Source organism: Knufia obscura, assembly GCF_036327395.1.
Source record: "Knufia obscura strain CCFEE 5817 isolate CBS 148926 chromosome Unknown scaffold_6, whole genome shotgun sequence".
Taxonomy (NCBI): Eukaryota; Fungi; Ascomycota; class Eurotiomycetes; order Chaetothyriales; family Trichomeriaceae; genus Knufia; species Knufia obscura.
The window spans coordinates 1844872-1862012 of NW_027042692.1; the positions used below are offsets into that span (position 1 = coordinate 1844872).

The window sequence follows — 17141 nt, forward strand, 5'->3', positions numbered from 1 at the left end:
ACACGACCCGAGCAACTGGCCGGCAAGGCTGTCATCGCATTCGAATCAATACAAGTCGTGTACATGTGATATGGCAGTCAGCAACGGACTGCTTGGCACAGAGCAGCGGCATGATTGATATCCGCTCAGTCATGGTGATGACGGAACAATTTCTAGCAAAAGTTCCTCCAACTATGCTCAAGGTTCAGCATGAACTGCTCAGTTGGTCAGAACATGTGCATCTCTTGGTCCGCGGCGAGTCGCATCTCACGTGTAGTTCAAAGGATGGAAAGCGCACAAGACCTGCAACGTCAACAAACACTTGTGACAAACTTACTGTGAACAAGCTGTACTTGGCGGACTCAACATGGCGTGTCTCATTGCTGTGGGAAACACGGTCCAGATCCAACGCCGAAAAGAGGACAATGTCGTCGGCAAGATTATGTTGTAGACCAGTGTGCGCAAAACGCTGACATGAACTCCTGAGCTTGATGGCCTGAGGCAGTAACAATATTGAGTCTAGCCGTGCTTATATCAGCAATGACAAGATTGCGTCGTAGACTTTTCGTTGTTACATACTATCCTACAATATCAACATCTTGCAAGTTCCCAGTGCTGAGCATCGCACTCATATGGCTGGCAACGTGTGAATCCTCCGTTTTCTCGCTGGCGAAACGCGGTCGAGGCTTCCTGCCACCATGACGTCCGAGGTGGCAACCCTGCATCAAACAACACTTCTACTCTCCCTATCCAAGCAACAACATACTCACGGCGAGGTTGGCTAAGAGAATTCAGCCACTCCAATCGTCATGATGAAGATCATTGAGTTCATCCCATCAGCACAGAACGTAACCTACCTTCCCGATGAAGTCCTCGATCTTGTCATCAGCTATGTTCAGCAGAGCCGCTCACCAAAAGCTGCTCAGCGCGATTTATGGTCATGCTGCTTAGTCTCCCGCGACTGGTATGCAACAGCGGTGAAGCATCTCTACCAAGCTCCAGTCATATCGTCTCGGAACTTTGGGGAGTTCGCGCGAACGCTATCTCCGCCCGTGGCATCACGATCGAGACGAATAGGTCTGGAAGACTTCGTGCAGTACCTTGACATAGGCATGCTTGCATATGAGAGCAAGAAAAGCACGACTTCCCGCCTCATAAGCCGAACTAAGAGTTCATTACGGTCGTTCACCGCACCGGCTGTCTCATTCTCCATGACTTGCCTTGCACCCCTGTCGAAATGCATGTGTCTACAACAGCTTGACTTATCCCGCGATGAGTACGATTTTGATCTTTCACAGCTCATGAGGTCCATCAAGGCCATCACCAGTCTGGCATGGCTCAATCTTCCCAAGAACTGTCTGACATTGCACTACGAAACTAATTACGATAATATGGCACGGCAGAAAGCGGAATTCTGGCCACCGAGCTTGACTTTCCTCCAACTCAATGAGTCGCATATGCATACCACGCCCGGCCTTTGGAACATCTTCCTGAACAGTCTGCCACATGGTCTCGAGAGTCTCGCCTTGCGGAATAATGCAAACTACGACCCGTTCGATACCATGGCACGAATTGAGGCGAGCCTACCACAGATCAGGACACTCTCCATCGACGTTCACCGAAGTGACGACACATACTATTTCAATCACCTCACGCAGCCATTTCCAAACGTCACAAAGGTGACAGTTCCGGCGATGACATCTTGGTTGCTGAAGAACTTCCTGTTTATGTCGAATGATACATCGTGGTCGGTTACTGCCGATAGGACAACCATTCCGAAGCCGCCGCGAAATCTGGAAGTGCTAGTGCTGGAGGAGTCGGCCGATTGGCCAACGGCTAGTCACATCCGGATGGCAGATCTCAAGCAATTTGTCGAGCTTTGTCCTAAATTACTCAGAATCGATGTGCCAGGAGCTTACATCAACCTTGACGACGATGATGATATGGACATGGATGATCTGAACGAGATGCTGGTCAAACGGGTACAGGAGATGCAAAAACAAGAGAGGACGGTGATTGGTATCAGTCAAACGGGCGTATTTGCTACCGAACGAGCTCAGAATGCTGGTCCGGGAATGAAGAGAAGCTTTCGTTACAGGGCAAATGGATAGGTTCTGAGCGAAGCACGTAAGAGGCTATAGATGCTGAATTTATGCTATCTACCACCTTCGGGATATATCGAGGGTCCCTGCTGACCGGAGTCCTGCTCAACAAATGCTTGCTATCGTTGCAGCCGGCGCGATTGCAAGGCTGTTCATCCCCTACAGCTTGGAAGACTCGGATCCACTACTTCGTGGTCAGCGATGCACCACTCTCCGCTGCATAGGTCACTTACAGGTTCTCCGCAAACCAATTGCTGAGCATCGAATATCCCTGCTCATACGCCTTCTTCACACTCTCATCCTCGAGGTTCCCTCGGGCGGCCATGAAGCCATGGATTTGGTTATCGAACCACTCAATCTGGTTCTTGACCTTCAAGCCCTGCTTGTACCCATTGACATCGTCCTTGCTTTCGTCCATCGAAGGAAGCATCATTATTGGAATGGTCACTTGTGGAGCGTCTTTGGGGTCAACCATGGCCGGGTGGCAGGCAGCTGCAGCCTTGAACGCTGAACCCTCCTGAGAGACAAGGTTGACGATCTACCATCAAATCAGCTCACCTCGCAAGAGACTAGCTCAGAATCTTACCTTCCCACCCCAGCAGTAGCCAAGAACACCCCAGTTCTTGATATCAGGATTCTTGGCCTTCAACTCCTGCATCACCTTGCCGACGCGCTCGACAGTCTTTGGTGGAGCAGCAGTAGTGTTGAAGAACTCGCCCAGCTTCTTTCCCTTCTCGTCCGTGTCGGGTGGATACCAGGAAATGTCTGCTGGCTTGCCCTCAAAGAAGTCTGGCATGAAGATTTGGAATTTGCGGGATGCCTCCGAATGATGTTCTCCGGACAGGATATCGGCGCCTTGAAGGGTTTGCGGGAAGAACCCGAAGATATCATATACAACGAGTATTCCCGAGGACGACTTTGGTCCAGTCGTGTCTGACGTGGTTGAGCGACGTTGAGGAGGTCAAGGAGGCAGGGGACTTACAAGTTTTCAAGCCATCGACGGTGGTGTATTGACCTTTCTCTTTCTGGCACGGTTGTTAGCATTGGACAGCAACGGATACGGTGAAGGGACTTACATAGCCTTTGCTCACGACTGGTGGCGTGTTGCAACCTTTGAACATTAGATTCCAGCGTCGAGAGGCTCTAGGGACTTGACGTACATGCTTTGGATGGTGTTTGAGACATGCTTGCTAGACCTCGACCTGGAACAACAGATCTTGAAAAAGTGTGCTGTAATTGTGGTCGAGAGTAGAGTCTCAAGCCTGATCCCACGATGTTCATCTTTATACACTTTTTGACTCGTACTTGCTTCAGCGACAGCTTCTAGTGGGAACGGAAACCTCGAGCGGGAGCACCTCGGCACGATCTCCAAAACTACGTCAGAGCTTGAAGCTGACAGAGGAAAGTTACGCGGCTTGGCAGGCACGACTCCGCACCTGCACACAAAACGACGCACGGCAATCCCGCAACGTTACCTTCCTCTTCCCTCAAGTCTCTACACTACATCTTTTCTCAACTGTCAAGTTCTTGAGCAAAGATGAGAGCCAAGTGGAGAAAGAAGAGAGTCCGAAGACTCAAGCGAAAGAGGCGCAAGACTCGAGCACGATCGTAAGTTGCAGAGCAGATTTCGAGTTGAGCAGTACTAATAAGTTCAACAGCAAGTAAACGACTCGACTGCTTCATCTCAGTAACGCTCTCGACAAATGTCAACAACCCTCACAATGAAGTCGCGACCTACAACGACTACAACCATGTTCACCGCAAGCATTTGAGACATCGAAAGAAGGTCAAGGACGCTGCATACTGCTGCATGGATGAGAGGGATCGGCCCTGAAACAGCAACGATATCTGCAAGGATGGAAAGGCAACCTCAGGAGGAGTGATACTGGTCAACCAGAACTACAACAACGTGAAGCTTTACGACGGATTACTTGACATGCAGGTTGATCAAGCAGGTGGGATCTCTTGTGCTATCAATGAGATGGGGACTTCACACGACAACGAAACTCCTTGATCAGACGCTGCAATACAATCATATCAACGAAACCAAATTTCCTATGCCTGCATGATGTGCTCTCTTTGTTGTATGCCTTCAGTGCCCGTTCGCGTAGCCTCCTCGTCCCAAGCTCTGTCCATCCTATTGACCTTGAGCTTGAAATTCGCACAGTTCGCGTGATGTACAGAAGTGCGGCATGGGTTGCTGTAGCTCACCAGAAATTTTCTGCGATTCCATTCCGCGGCTCAGAGGTGTGCACCACGATATGCCTCCAAGAGGTTGATTAGTTGCCTCCTTGTGTTAGCATCGGTTGCAGTCGCCGTCGGGTTTCCTTCGACAGCACCCGCCAGATTCGTCGCCATGTCGGAGAAGAAGCGCAAAGCAAGCTCAGCACTTGAGAGCAGGCCGAAGAAAAAGCAACAGACTACCTCTGCTGCCAGTGTTGAGCATGTACAGAGCGCCGATGTGCTCAAGCCGATAATAGGTATGAGAATCTGAGAAGTGGCTTTGATTTGACTCACCGTACATCCAGCAAATACACCCGGCGCATCTTTCCCAGACGTCAAGTTCCAATCATTCTCAAAGAAGACACAGGATGGACCTCAACTCCTCATTCATTCCTCCGATCACCCCACGATTGACTACACAGCCATTGAGGGCACCGAGTCGAACGAAGCACACCTTAAACATTATGTCGGAGTCTACGACCCAGCAAGTAACAAGTTGAAAATTACCGAAGCAAAGAGGCTCACTGTTCGAGGAGCCATACGACAGCGACCGAAGCTCGATGAAAGCGATGATGAAGATACCCAGAACTTCCTGGCCGCTCAAGGCACAAGAGCTGCACTCACCGAGGCATTTGGCTCGAAGAAGTCCAAGAAAGCAGTTCAGTCAATGGCAGAGAACAGACAATTGGGACAGGGTGTGGAGGGTGCGACGATCGCGGACGCAATCACATCTCACATGGCAGATGATGAAGAGGAAGAGCCGGAAACAGCAACAGCCACAGCACGAAGCAACAAGCCACTTCCGAAAGCAAACTTGACCACAGACGATATCGAAGAAGTTTACAGCATATCCTCTCTCATACAACCTTCACCCGCCTCGAGAACACTGCAATCTATGCCACTCGAGCCTTGGAAAGCAAGATTGAAGATTGGCAAAGAAGTCGGCGGCCTGCGGTCTCGCTACGTTGCGAACAGAGTCTCATATATTGGGAAGCCGCTACTTGAATCCAATGACCCGAAATATGTCCAGCAGATGCAGCTACTGCGGTACATCGAGATGCTCGTCGAGATCGCACAGTTCACAGCCAAGCAAAACAGAAAGCACAAAATGAAGTTCGTGGATGAATGGCCTGATCATACACTCACACCAGGTATCAGTCCGAGCATTGTGAAACAGATCGTCAACCATTTCTTTCCGGAGAATATCCCGAGCGAGAGGTCAATGACCCTGCTGAGGACGACGATATTTGCACTGACGCTGCATATCCTGCCGCCCAGTGGGAAGACGGGTGGGGGGCAGATGGTGGCCGAGCCGACGGATATCCAGCTTGATCTTGCGATGGAGATTCCTGAGGTGAGGAAGTTGTATCATGAGCTTGGCTGCAAGGTCGCTGGTGCGACAGACAAGGATCTGGTTGCTTGGGGATATCAGAAACTTGTGGAGAAGAAGAAAAAGAAGACGGACGACGGCAAAGTCCTGCCGAAGCATATGTTTGCGGTACTGAGATTTCCTCTCAACTTTCCGAAAATAGGTGGGCAGAGGAGGGCCAAGAGGTAGAGAGCAGTCTGAAGGATGATTCCTACGCCCTGGCTGGTGATCAACATGGTCGATACCTGTCGACTCCTGGATGAGTGGTGCTGACCGCTAAGTCGTCCGGTGGCTGACTTGTCTCGAATGACATTACCCATCGTTGGTAACAGCACCTCGTGATATTATTAGTGTCAAGCATGAACTTGGAGATGATCCGGCCCCAACTCCTTGAGCAGCTCCTTCGAGGCTTGCTTTCCATCACAAAGAACCAAGCCCTTCAGCTCTTGGCATTGGTCGCCATGTCTCCTCGACGAGATGGCCTCGGCTGTGAAACAGGGTCAGCTTACGCCGAGTTCGGTGCGTGGTTTTACGACGCTGGACAAGCGTTCCTGTAGTATAGAAACCGTCGCAAGCCTGAGGCACTTGTGGACTAGCCTTGCGACCACTGCAACATAGAAAGCAAGAGTATCAGGCAGGAACCAGTAAGCGAAATTCTCCAACTTACAAGTGGAAGCGAAGGAAGCTGGGGAAGTCAAGGATAGGATTCGCCGGCCTTCAAAGCAAGGGCCGAGCACTGATCTCTGGTTCACGAATCACGGCAGCACTGTCAAATATCCCGAGTCCAAATATCCTTTTTCAGCCTAGCCTCATCGTATACGTACCTGACTTACCGCGTTCGGAATGCATATTGCGCTAGGACATGCCAATGGTAAATTACAAGTTGCGGCGCCCATGCTGGCTGGCTGACCCAGGAATGAATGATGAAAAGGAAAGCATGCCGTTCGACAACATGACCTGCCAGCTCTTTGTTCACAGTCTTTGCAACTTCCATTCATTTAGCAGTTCTTGCACCACTTTCATTGACCTTCTGGTAACACGAACTACGACATCTGTGGTTCTGTACAACACCAATTTCTTTGCAAGACATTTATCGACTTCAGGTCGTCCAGAGAACGCTCGAAGATTGAGTTCAACTAAATCCTTAGCCACACAAAATGTCGCGATTTAGAAGTTTCTTCAAGCGCTCAAAGAAGCCTACACAACAACTCGAGCATGAAGCCACCAGCTCATCAAAGCAGTATGGACATGTACCGGAGACGACTACAGACATCGCCAATCTACCAGTTGCGGGAATGCAAAAGTCAAACCAGTTAACATACATCACATCCTACTCGAGCACAGAGCCTTCTTCGTCAGTCTCTACTCAACGACAGACATCCTCCACGCTGAGTAGCTCAGCTAGTACGGCTGTAGATGCAGCGTACGTGTCACGCCATGGCGAAAGCCAATGGAGAGGCAAACCGATTGGTCAGCCATATGACAGAAGAGAGGAGCTCACAGAGGAGGACGAAGATATGTGGGCGAGAATGGCGATGTGATTCAGTCCAGGCTTGATTGCCTCAATTGGATCTCGTCGACGACGTGTTGAGTACACGTTCTGACGAAGCCGTCGATGTCGGATCACCACACGCGCAGCCGTCTTTCAGTTCACGGCAGAGCTATTCGTATAGCAGCTCCTTGCTGCCAGGACGGTCAAAGCTTCAGATGGCTCGCGTTGGTGTGCGAAAGCGAGTGTAACCTTCGAGATTACCTTAGCGCCACGCTGCACGCCTCACATGGTCGTTGAGCTTGTGGTAGGAGTTCCGAGTTGTCTTCCGAAATCACGAGGAAGTTCGGAGGCTCTGGGGTGCATCTGTGGTGGGTCCGTGGGGTCAAGGGTACCCTGGCTGACACATGACCAACGAGGTTCGAGGCGGTGGATATACTGTTTGCGGGCTAGCAATGTCCTGCAAATTATATTCTACGTTTGCGGTCTGGCTGAGCCGGGCGTTGTACTTCTTTGAGCATCGGCATCTTGTCTGTTGTGTCGCCGCAACGGCGCACAGTGCGGGATTTTTCTTTGTATGGCGGGAAACGGGTGCATCAAGGTCGGAGTTAGTGTAAGACAAGCGAGATGCTCGTGGAAGCTGCATGAATTATGTTGTGCTTTGGTAGAAGCAGATAGGAGTACAGCATTCAGAAATAACGTGCCTTTCCTCAGCTTATATCACAAACCGTGCATCCTTCATCGTTTGCTCCTTGTGATGCCGCCAGCATATCTTCGTTTTATCTTCGACTGCTCCTGCTACCCTCGCTAAGCAAAGTCGTCGCATATGGCTTGCGATAGCTTGGATTTCCACTCGTCGTCTCTCCTGCCCTGCTAGAACGCGAGACGCTGTCCGAAGGTGTCACACTTTTATTGCCAAAGCTAGCTACCGACCTTGAGTCCGCGTCATAAGTCTTTCCAGATTCCGCAAGAACATCTGTAGCCCAGCCTTGTATTCGTGACTTAAAAGCATCCTTGCGGCTTGAGGTTGCGGTTGATTTTCTTGCAGAAGCAGCAACAGGAAGCTCGCGATGGTTGTGCAAGAGTGAGGATGTAGATCGCTTAGTGCTGCTTGTAGCATGGGCATAAGGCTTGCCGTCGCAAATAATCATGGTGCCAGGTGCGATCTCGGAAGGTGTGCGAGTATCTTGGAGAAGCGGTGCTCGTTCGTCGTAGGTGGTCGTCCTACCGCCCGTCGAAGGTGCATATCCATCGCAAAGTGTAACCGTGCGGCTGCCATCGCCGGCAGTCTCCTTGGCCGTGCTGGCTGGCTCGGGTTGGGAGGATCGCTTCTTCCGTGACGGCTTGCTGAAGCCGATGCTGTCTTGTGCGCCGAAGCGGAAGCCGAAATGGATTGGCTCTGATCGTCCAATGGGCATGTTGAGGATGCTGTAGGTTTCGCAGTGGTTGGTTATGGTTCGAGCAGTTTGTAACTGTTGGAGCGCTGTTGATAGCATGCAGAGTACGTAACGGGAGTTTGTTGTTCATGTTCGCTAGTGGTGGTGAAATTAAGGTGATATCTGGATGAAAGTGATCAGGAGCTTTGCGCGGGTCAGCATAAAGTGACGCCCCAACAATGGCCGGAAAGCGGTGATAGAAGATATGCTCAAAGCCCAAATGCAGCATTGTTTGTAGCAGCTCGCAAGCTCGAACGCCACCCTGTCAGCTTCTCTCCTGGGATACGCACTGCCCATGTCTTTGCTTCCCTTGGAGCTCATTCCTTCCTCGAAACGCCTGCGGATTGCCATGTATCGTCCGTGTCAAAAGTGCCAGCTGCTTCGGGCTCGACTCCGCCCTCCCATGTAAAGCTTTCCCACTCTCCTGAACGCCTGAAATGCCATTCATCTTTCTTTGACGCTCCTAGATGTCATCCTCGTCGTATCCTCCATCCTCCTCGTCATCACCACCCGCAGTTGCTGCCGCTCGCGGTCGTTCCGACGCATAGGTGCTGAACTCTTTGTCTTCAGCTGTAGCTTCCTTCTCTTGCGCAACAGCATCCTGTGCCACACTTTCGCAAGCATCAATCCAGTCTGAGTACACGTCGATCGGGGCAGATAGATAATTGATATTAGACTGGAATTTCTGACCGCAGACTTTGCAGTAGAGGTCGCCGATCCCTGACTTCTTGTCCAGCTTCACTTGGACCGCCTTTTCGTGGTTACAGAAGAGGCAGGTGAACTGGGTGTCAAGTGGTCCTCTTTTCTTGGGACCCGTAGGTTTTCTGGAAGACTTCTTTCGTTTTCCCTGAAGATGATGTTAGCTAGAGATCGAGCGCAAAGGGAGGGTGGCCATACCATGATGTTGTAAAGACCACAGAGGCAACCGGCGACGAAAAAGGATGAAATAGGAGGAGTCGAAAGAACGACAAGTATTGTACGCGGTTCGGTGCTTGACTGCAAGTGTCGGTTCGAGTCGCGCAACGTCACTGGACCAGTGTCACGTGGAAGGAGCATACTACCCCACCCCTTTGTTCGGAAGGAGTGTCTGACACCAATCATGCTTGCACGGCGGTCTCCGGCTGCGTATTGATGGTGATAAGGACGAAGAGGCATCAGACTGCCGTTGATATTGCGGGCTTGTCCAACGAGTAGAGCTCTATTTCAGTCAGCATTGCTATTCATTAATCCATTGAGCATCTTGTTAGACTACTTACGACTCCGACCACCCGCGGTACCGCCTCTAGAGTAGCTGGATAGACCGGAGAAGGCAACACTCCAGAAGGCAGTCGTTTGACAACCTATTCCCTGGTCACGAAGTACTGCTGCTTGTTTTCGGGCAATCGCAAAGCACAACTCAGTCATCATGGCAGATCAAAATGCCGTCCTTTCTCAGATACTCTCAGCTCTCCAGAAGTTGGAGTCCAATCAGACCTCTTTGGTTGCCACAGTCGAAGCAATGCAAAGTAAGATTGATACGTCCTCAACCGTCTCACAGCTTCGTACACAGCATGTTCCTCGCCCGACAGACTCGCCGAGCGTCGACCCCAAGGAAGTCAACGGCCACTCATCCTCGCCTCCACCAGCCAGGTCAAGTATGGATGGGCACAGGCCGAGCATAGACCTCGGTTCTCCCGCCAAGGCACCACCTACGGAACGTCGGCCTTCCATCACGTCCCGGATAATCCTCACCACATACCCAGGACAATCAGGTATTGACCCGGTACCGATGAACTGGGGTGACGGAGATCCACTCAAGCGAGGCCCAGTTGTGGTGTCCCGCCACACGAAAACCATCCGTCGTCGCAACGCCATTGGCGCTCATGGTGGCTCATACTCGATATACCACGCCCTAGCAGTTGCCTCGCATCACCTGAACCTCGAGCACAAACCTGACTTCACGAATACTGAGCCAGCCGTCATGATTGGTCCTTTCCCAGCATGGGGCGACAAGAAGAAGATCGTGGCTATGGATCCTTATGGTCACCTGGCGCCATGGCTCTACAAAGATCTCATGGCCAGCCAGGATCTCGATATCAGACCTACGATTGCTGTGACGAAAGCACATATGAAGATCCCGGAGCTCGAGCAGAGTGTAATGAGAGGAAGGCTAGTTCCGGACGGCAAATTCTGTATCAACGAGACAGGTGAGCTGGCTGTCACGAAGTTCGCCGTTGAGCCAGTGTGGTATCTACCTGGTGTTGCCGAACGGTTTGGTATTACCGAGGCGGATCTGCGGAGAGCACTGTTCGAGCATACAGGGGGGAGCTATCCGGAGCTGATAACGAGGAACGACATCAAAGTATTCATGCCGCCGATTGGTGGATTGACGGTGTACTGTTTTGGTGACCCAGCAAAGATGTCAGATCCAAATGTCAAGCTTGCATTGAGAGTGCACGACGAGTGTAACGGATCGGATGTGTTTGGGTCTGATATCTGCACCTGTCGCCCATATCTGATTTTCGGTATTGAGGAAGCGGTGAAGATGGCGCAGCAAGGCGGAAGCGGTGTGGTCATCTACTTCCGAAAGGAGGGAAGAGCACTGGGTGAGGTAACAAAGTATCTGGTCTACAACGCACGAAAGAGAGGATCGGATCGAGCGAGTGAGTACTTCAAGCGGACAGAGAACATTGCTGGTGTCAAGGATATGAGGTTTCAGGCACTGATGCCGGATATTCTGCATTGGCTGGGGATTACGAAGATCGATCGAATGATGAGTATGAGTAACATGAAGCATGATGCTATTGTCGAGCAAGGAATACCGATACATGAGCGGGTTGAGATACCGCCGGAGATGGTGCCGGAAGACAGTAGGGTCGAGATTGATGCAAAGATTCATGCTGGCTACTTCACGACGGGAAAAGTGATGACTGTGGAAGAGCTGAATGCGGTGAAGGGCAGGGCTTGGGAGGATATTGAACATTAGCGGATTATGACATTGGATGAGGATTGGGTAGGGCATCTTTAGGATAGACGATTGGATGGTTATCATCACGACAGCGTTCTTCGGGGGTTGAAACAATATGATGGCAAGCTGCGCGCTTGTGTGCGTTACACGTTCCAAACTTGCTTGTTTCATTCCCGTGCCTATGGTGCAAGATTTGATATAAGACCTCGTGATGTACAACATCGGAATTTATTCAGTCATCGCAGGATCCACCCCAGTTAAGTCCTCCCTGCTGGTTACTGGTACCAGGCTACTTCCCATCAAGCACTGTTCTTAGCTAGCGACTGCGACGTGTATATCATTCTCGCCATGTTAACGGTGAGACCAGGCAGAGTCAGTGGCAGTGAGAACTCTTCACCTCGTTCACCTCCTGACCTCCGAGAACGGGCGCATCTGATTGGCTGAATAGTTCCCACAAAATTTCTGGAGCTCGAAGTCGAACGACCATCGCTGATCCAGCTGAGTGTAGTAATGGCACTGCTGTCAAAGGTGTGAATGGTTGGCAGGTTGAGCACCTATACTGTTCCTCAGTGACACTTCTCGATGCGTAACTGCGGGCGTGCAACCAGGACACAAGTGCGACGGCTTTTGGATTGATCAACCGAATCTGACTCATAACCACCCGCCATATCTTCCAGGCGCTGAAACTCCACACCTCTCAAGAGCGTTGAGCTCTATCCTCCTACGATGACGAGGACCACGGTCGCTTCCTCAGCGAAGCAGCTCTCAAGCTCTATCAACAACCAGCTACGACACTATTCAGCACCCATCGATTCAAGCATACCAGGATCCAAGCTGAAATTCGTGCCAACCTCAGGTACATACCCCAAGGGCTTCAGAGTATCAGCCACCCACGTCGGCGTCAAGCCATCCAACACGAAGAATGCCGATCTTGCGTTCATAATATCCGACACTCCTGCATTCGGCGCAGCAGTTTTCACCACGAATCGCTTCCAAGCGGCGCCGGTGCAAGTGAGTAGGAAGATCCTCGAGACTAGAGGAGGTGCTGGGATACGAAGCATTATCATCAATTCCGGCTGCGCCAATGCTGTCACCGGCCACGGCGGTCTCGAAGATGCACAGGCTATGTCCGATACTGCCTCGACCATGTTCCAGCAGAGGGACCAGCCAGATGATACACAGGGGAGTAACAGTCTCGTGATGTCAACGGGTGTCATTGGACAACGCTTACCCACCAAGAAGATCCTCTCCAAGATCTCGACGGCCTACAAGAATCTGGGCGATGACCATGCAGCATGGCTGGCGACAGCGAAGGCTATTTGCACGACTGACACGTTCCCCAAACTGCTCAGCACGAGTTTCAGATTACCTGGCAAACACCACGATGGGATTGAATACAGGCTTGCGGGCATGACGAAGGGAGCAGGCATGATCCACCCAAACATGGCTACGTTACTGGGTGTATTATGTACCGATGCGCCTATCAATCAAAGGGCGTTGAAGCCACTGCTGGTAGAGGCAGCGAAGAAGAGCTTCAATGCTATCTCGATTGATGGAGATACGAGTACCAACGATACCCTGGCCATTCTGGCGAATGGTGCTGCGGCGGCTGATCAAGAAACACCACCGATCGAGCCCGGCACAGAAGACTACGACGCGATGCAGACAGTTCTGACAGATTTTGCTACGAGGTTGAGTCAGCTCGTGGTCCGTGATGGCGAGGGAGCAACGAAGTTTGTGGAAGTGAGGGTCAGAAATGCGAAGAGTGAAAGCGATGCGAAGCTGATTGCTAGCACGATTGCAAGGAGCCCGTTGGTCAAAACAGCACTGTATGGCAAGGACGCAAATTGGGGACGGATCTTGTGCGCTATTGGGTATACGCAGGGTTTGTCCTCGGAAGACTCTGTGGTGCCAGCGAGCACGAACGTTAGCTTCATTCCTGCTGACAACAGTGCGACGAAGGAGGAGGGTGTATTGAGGTTGCTTGTGGATGGTGAGCCTGAGCAGGTGGACGAGGAGAGGGCGGCACGGCTGCTGGAGGATGAGGACCTGATTGTTGATGTGAATCTGGGGACTGGGAAACAGGAAGCCAGTTATTGGTTCTGCGATTTCAGTCATGAATATGTAACGATCAATGGTGACTACAGGACGTGAGGGAGTTCGTGTAGTCTGCGGTCGAAGAAAGAACGACGCCACTGTCGGAACATTTTGCATTTGAGGCGAATCGAGCAGCGTAAATATAGATCTGCAAAGTGCCCTGATCTCAAGAGACACTCATGTAATGCGACGCCCGCGCTTTTGTCCTCTGTGCCCATCTACCTTGTTGACTCCTCTCGATGCGGGCTCGGTTACCAACCCACTGAACTCTGCTTCAGGAGCTCCATCAACACCAGATGTTTGCTCTCATGACGTGCCAAATTGGTACCACGGATCGAAGAAGGTTGGTTCAGACGTGCTTGCTGCAGCTGGGTTCGGTGGAAACAGATAGGAGGCATTATATGGTTGATAGGGTGTAGGACTCGAAGGGGCAGCTTGCGGCATTGGCGGTGGAAGTGAATACAGGTGACCATAGGCTGCAGCATAGTGAGATGCTGCAGAAGTGTAAGGATGCCCAATAACAGTCACAGGTTGTGGCGCGACAGTAGGTGGAAACCCTGGCGCAAACCACGAAGTCGTTCTGGGCGTGGTCGACGGTCCCACTCTGCAGCTCTTGAGCGGGAATGCTGATTTGGAGGGAAGTCGTCGATACTGTGGCTTGCTTCTGAAGAACGAGATGCCCTTGATCGGCTCTTGATACGTGTACCCACTCGTTCGGAGTTCCTCATACTCTTTGCGCAGGGCATTCCAGAAACTGTAGAAATGTCTATCATGCTCAGGATAGTGGTTGTGAGCCAGCTCATGCAGCATTGTATCCATAACCTCCTCCATTGACCTAAAGTCGGCATTTGTCTCGTTGCGCAGCCTGACCATGATTTGCTGACCTTGACCGATATTACAACCATTGACACCGTGGTGGCTAGGGTCAAGCTCCCACAGGAAGTCGACTCGAAGGTTGTGCTTTGTCATGATGTTCTGGCAGAGAAATTGTAAAGACTTGAGCATGTCGAGGGCCTTTTTGTGTTTGGTTTGTCTGGTGTCGGCTGAGACATGTCTGATGTGGTGAACACCATTGGCGAAGCTTTGCGCCTGAGCATGGACTGGAAGCTGTGGATAGGTCGCAGGAGCAGTGGTTGCAGGAGCAGTCTGAGGCGGAGGTGGAGGTGGTGGAGGAGGAGGAGGAATCGTCGAGACGATTGATGGCGCAGGTGGGTGAGACGTTGGCGGAGGTGGTGGTGGTGGCGGTGGAGGAGGAATATCGTCCTGCCATGAAGCCAATGGCCGAGTTCTTTCGTAAGACCGCTCAGTCTGTGTGTACCTTGTGCGCTTCTTGCGATGACATTGTCTGCATCTTATGTCTGGCATCATGACCATCCGTGTTGAGGGGAGGGTAGCTATTGCGACTGAAGGAGAGGTATGCTTGGTGCGCTCGCGAATATGGGTGGTGGTGGGCCGGTTATTTATGGACGGTGCGCATGAGCAGTTGGAAAACCCTCTTATTCATGTTGGTGATCTTGCACTTTCAATGACAACGATCACTCTCAATCATCCTCTTTCTCGACAATGCTAGCCTTGACAATCTTGACCTCATCCAGCGGCCTATCCTCACTGTTTGTTTTCACCAAACCCATTCGCTGAACAAGTTTCATGCCACTCTTGACCCTCCCGAATATGGTGTGTTTGCCGTCAAGCCAAGGTGTCGGTGCTAGAGTGATGAAAAATTGACTGCCGTTCGTATTGGGACCGCTATTGGCCATACTGAGAATGCCTGCACCGGTGTGCTTGAGGATCGGTTTGATCTCATCTTCGAACTTTTCACCATAGATTGAGGATCCACCTCGACCGGTTCCTGTCGGGTCACCGCCTTGAATCATGAACTCTGGAATGATGCGATGGAAGATGACATTGTTATAGTAACCTCGTTGGGCCAGTGTCGAGAAGTTCTTGCATGTTCTTGGAGCGTGTTCGTTGTACAGTTCGATTGTGATTGGGCCCTGAAGGTGGTATTAGCGGCGTTCGTCAGCTGAATATGCTCCCATACCATTGTGGTCTCTAACAGCACTTCTGTGGCCATCTTCGCGACTCGTTCTGGCATGCTTGATCGCCTCGTGAGCTTGATGCATGACTTGAACGCAGAATCGAGGAGGGAACTTTTTTGAAAAATGACGTCACGTGAATACGTTGATATGAGCTGGCGCAGTTCAAGCCGCAGTCAGATTTCAATTTCTGCCGGTATTTAGCATCTACCTACCCGCCCTCTCCTTCTTGAGTGAGTTGGCGGCGCCCTTCAAGTCGTCGTTGTTCTTCGTAGTCGTGCCATCAGCCTTTGTCTTGGGCGCACTCTTGCCTCCGTCCAATGGATTCAGAATCTCCTCCTGCACGTTACCACCATCCACATCCCCGACTCCGCCAGCTCCCTTCTGCACCTGAGTGAGACTGGAATGCGTGACAGATTCGTGCTTGATCTGGTCCTTGTACTTTTGCAAGGCCTTGTCACGATCTCCGCTTGACTCCCACTCCTCATGTGCTTCCATCGAATTCCAGCCAATGATTCCGACGTACGCCTGCCCCTTCTCCGACGTGCCTGGGATGGGGATGTCTTTCTCCTGAGTCCACCCTCCTGCTGATGCAGTTTGTGCTTTCGCCGTCTTCTCAGCACCTGCTACTACTTGCTTGTAGGCCTCCAGAAATCCATCGTGGTCTGAAAAATCCGACGAGAAGTAGTGGACATTGATCTCGGACGTTGGCGAAACGTGGTCGCTCAACGCTTCGGTAGGAGGGTGTGGCGTGAAGGGAACATGGAACATCTGAGCTGAGCTGAGGTCTGCCATCATACCAAACCGCTCAAGGAATGGCTTATAGGTTCTGCAGCTGTTAGCGGATGTTTGAAGAAATCGTTGAGCCACCTACTCAGTCTTGGTGAAGTCAGTATGAGCGTCCACAGAATCCCAGTCGACGAAGAGTCGGAAGTTTTCTGGGTTCTCTGTCTCAGTACCCCAGTAGGCTCTCTGGAAGCCCTTCTGCTCGGTAAGGGTGTTCAAGGTGTCCTTAAAAACCTGGCCAGCAGCACTGGTAGAGTCCTCAGGAGCCTTGCCGTCCTTCAGCTTGAAGATTGCGATTTCTGTGGCCATGTTGGTGGTGCTTTTCGTGATAGTATTCGACTAGAGGTATGTTGTCAATTGTTCAACGGGTGCTGTAGACTGATTGCTGCTTCTATTTGCTCTTCCGTCAGCGACCACTACTAAAGTATGATATGCACGGTTCCTGACGTGACATCACGAGCAGGATTCATCATGATGTAGAATTCCATCATCGAGTCTCCCACGTCCCCGCAGCGGGACTCTTCTGCCGGCAACAGCTGAGTCAAAAGCACGAGTCCATTCTCACGAATCCTATCGGGCTGCAATGGTGGTGCCAGCGCATATTGAGACACAGAGCTCTGTCAGAGCATCGAATGTCGACATCGCGAGTCAGAGGGCGAGGCTTTGGATTGATCCGT

The 17141-nt window shown here is 51.4% G+C and overlaps 10 protein-coding genes across 10 annotated transcripts; 4 read left to right on the forward strand and 6 right to left on the reverse strand.

The window, feature by feature from the left end:
- Positions 1–791: 791 nt before the first annotated feature.
- On the forward strand, positions 792–2090 carry PMZ80_006176 (uncharacterized protein; the record flags this gene model as incomplete). The annotated part of the gene is made up of 1 exon (XM_064874589.1): positions 792–2090. One exon carries the CDS (start codon positions 792–794, stop codon positions 2088–2090), a length of 1299 nt encoding a protein of 432 aa, XP_064730311.1.
- A 220-nt stretch (positions 2091–2310) lies between these two features.
- On the reverse strand, positions 2311–3266 carry PMZ80_006177 (uncharacterized protein; the record flags this gene model as incomplete). The annotated part of the gene is made up of 5 exons (XM_064874590.1): positions 2311–2619; positions 2668–3014; positions 3064–3106; positions 3158–3192; positions 3242–3266. 5 exons carry the CDS (start codon positions 3264–3266, stop codon positions 2311–2313), a joined length of 759 nt encoding a protein of 252 aa, XP_064730312.1.
- A 1171-nt stretch (positions 3267–4437) lies between these two features.
- Positions 4438–5862, forward strand: RPA49 (DNA-directed RNA polymerase I subunit rpa49; the record flags this gene model as incomplete). The annotated part of the gene is made up of 2 exons (XM_064874591.1): positions 4438–4561; positions 4610–5862. The coding sequence occupies 2 exons, from the start codon at positions 4438–4440 to the stop codon at positions 5860–5862; spliced, it is 1377 nt and encodes a 458-aa protein (XP_064730313.1).
- A 2079-nt stretch (positions 5863–7941) lies between these two features.
- On the reverse strand, positions 7942–8580 carry PMZ80_006179 (uncharacterized protein; the record flags this gene model as incomplete). Its single annotated transcript, XM_064874592.1, has 1 exon — positions 7942–8580. The coding sequence occupies one exon, from the start codon at positions 8578–8580 to the stop codon at positions 7942–7944; it is 639 nt and encodes a 212-aa protein (XP_064730314.1).
- Positions 8581–9061: 481 nt separating this feature from the next.
- Positions 9062–9498, reverse strand: PMZ80_006180 (uncharacterized protein; the record flags this gene model as incomplete). Its single annotated transcript, XM_064874593.1, has 2 exons — positions 9062–9445; positions 9496–9498. The coding sequence occupies 2 exons, from the start codon at positions 9496–9498 to the stop codon at positions 9062–9064; spliced, it is 387 nt and encodes a 128-aa protein (XP_064730315.1).
- Positions 9499–10003: 505 nt separating this feature from the next.
- Positions 10004–11563, forward strand: URC1 (putative GTP cyclohydrolase; the record flags this gene model as incomplete). Its single annotated transcript, XM_064874594.1, has 1 exon — positions 10004–11563. One exon carries the CDS (start codon positions 10004–10006, stop codon positions 11561–11563), a length of 1560 nt encoding a protein of 519 aa, XP_064730316.1.
- Positions 11564–12271: 708 nt separating this feature from the next.
- On the forward strand, positions 12272–13699 carry ECM42 (glutamate N-acetyltransferase; the record flags this gene model as incomplete). Its single annotated transcript, XM_064874595.1, has 1 exon — positions 12272–13699. The coding sequence occupies one exon, from the start codon at positions 12272–12274 to the stop codon at positions 13697–13699; it is 1428 nt and encodes a 475-aa protein (XP_064730317.1).
- A 249-nt stretch (positions 13700–13948) lies between these two features.
- PMZ80_006183 (uncharacterized protein) lies at positions 13949–15016 on the reverse strand (the record flags this gene model as incomplete). Its single annotated transcript, XM_064874596.1, has 1 exon — positions 13949–15016. One exon carries the CDS (start codon positions 15014–15016, stop codon positions 13949–13951), a length of 1068 nt encoding a protein of 355 aa, XP_064730318.1.
- Positions 15017–15183: 167 nt separating this feature from the next.
- On the reverse strand, positions 15184–15716 carry cyp1 (Peptidyl-prolyl cis-trans isomerase-like 1; the record flags this gene model as incomplete). Its single annotated transcript, XM_064874597.1, has 2 exons — positions 15184–15636; positions 15684–15716. The coding sequence occupies 2 exons, from the start codon at positions 15714–15716 to the stop codon at positions 15184–15186; spliced, it is 486 nt and encodes a 161-aa protein (XP_064730319.1).
- A 169-nt stretch (positions 15717–15885) lies between these two features.
- PMZ80_006185 (uncharacterized protein) lies at positions 15886–16773 on the reverse strand (the record flags this gene model as incomplete). The annotated part of the gene is made up of 2 exons (XM_064874598.1): positions 15886–16507; positions 16553–16773. 2 exons carry the CDS (start codon positions 16771–16773, stop codon positions 15886–15888), a joined length of 843 nt encoding a protein of 280 aa, XP_064730320.1.
- Between the last annotated feature and the right edge of the window lie 368 nt (positions 16774–17141).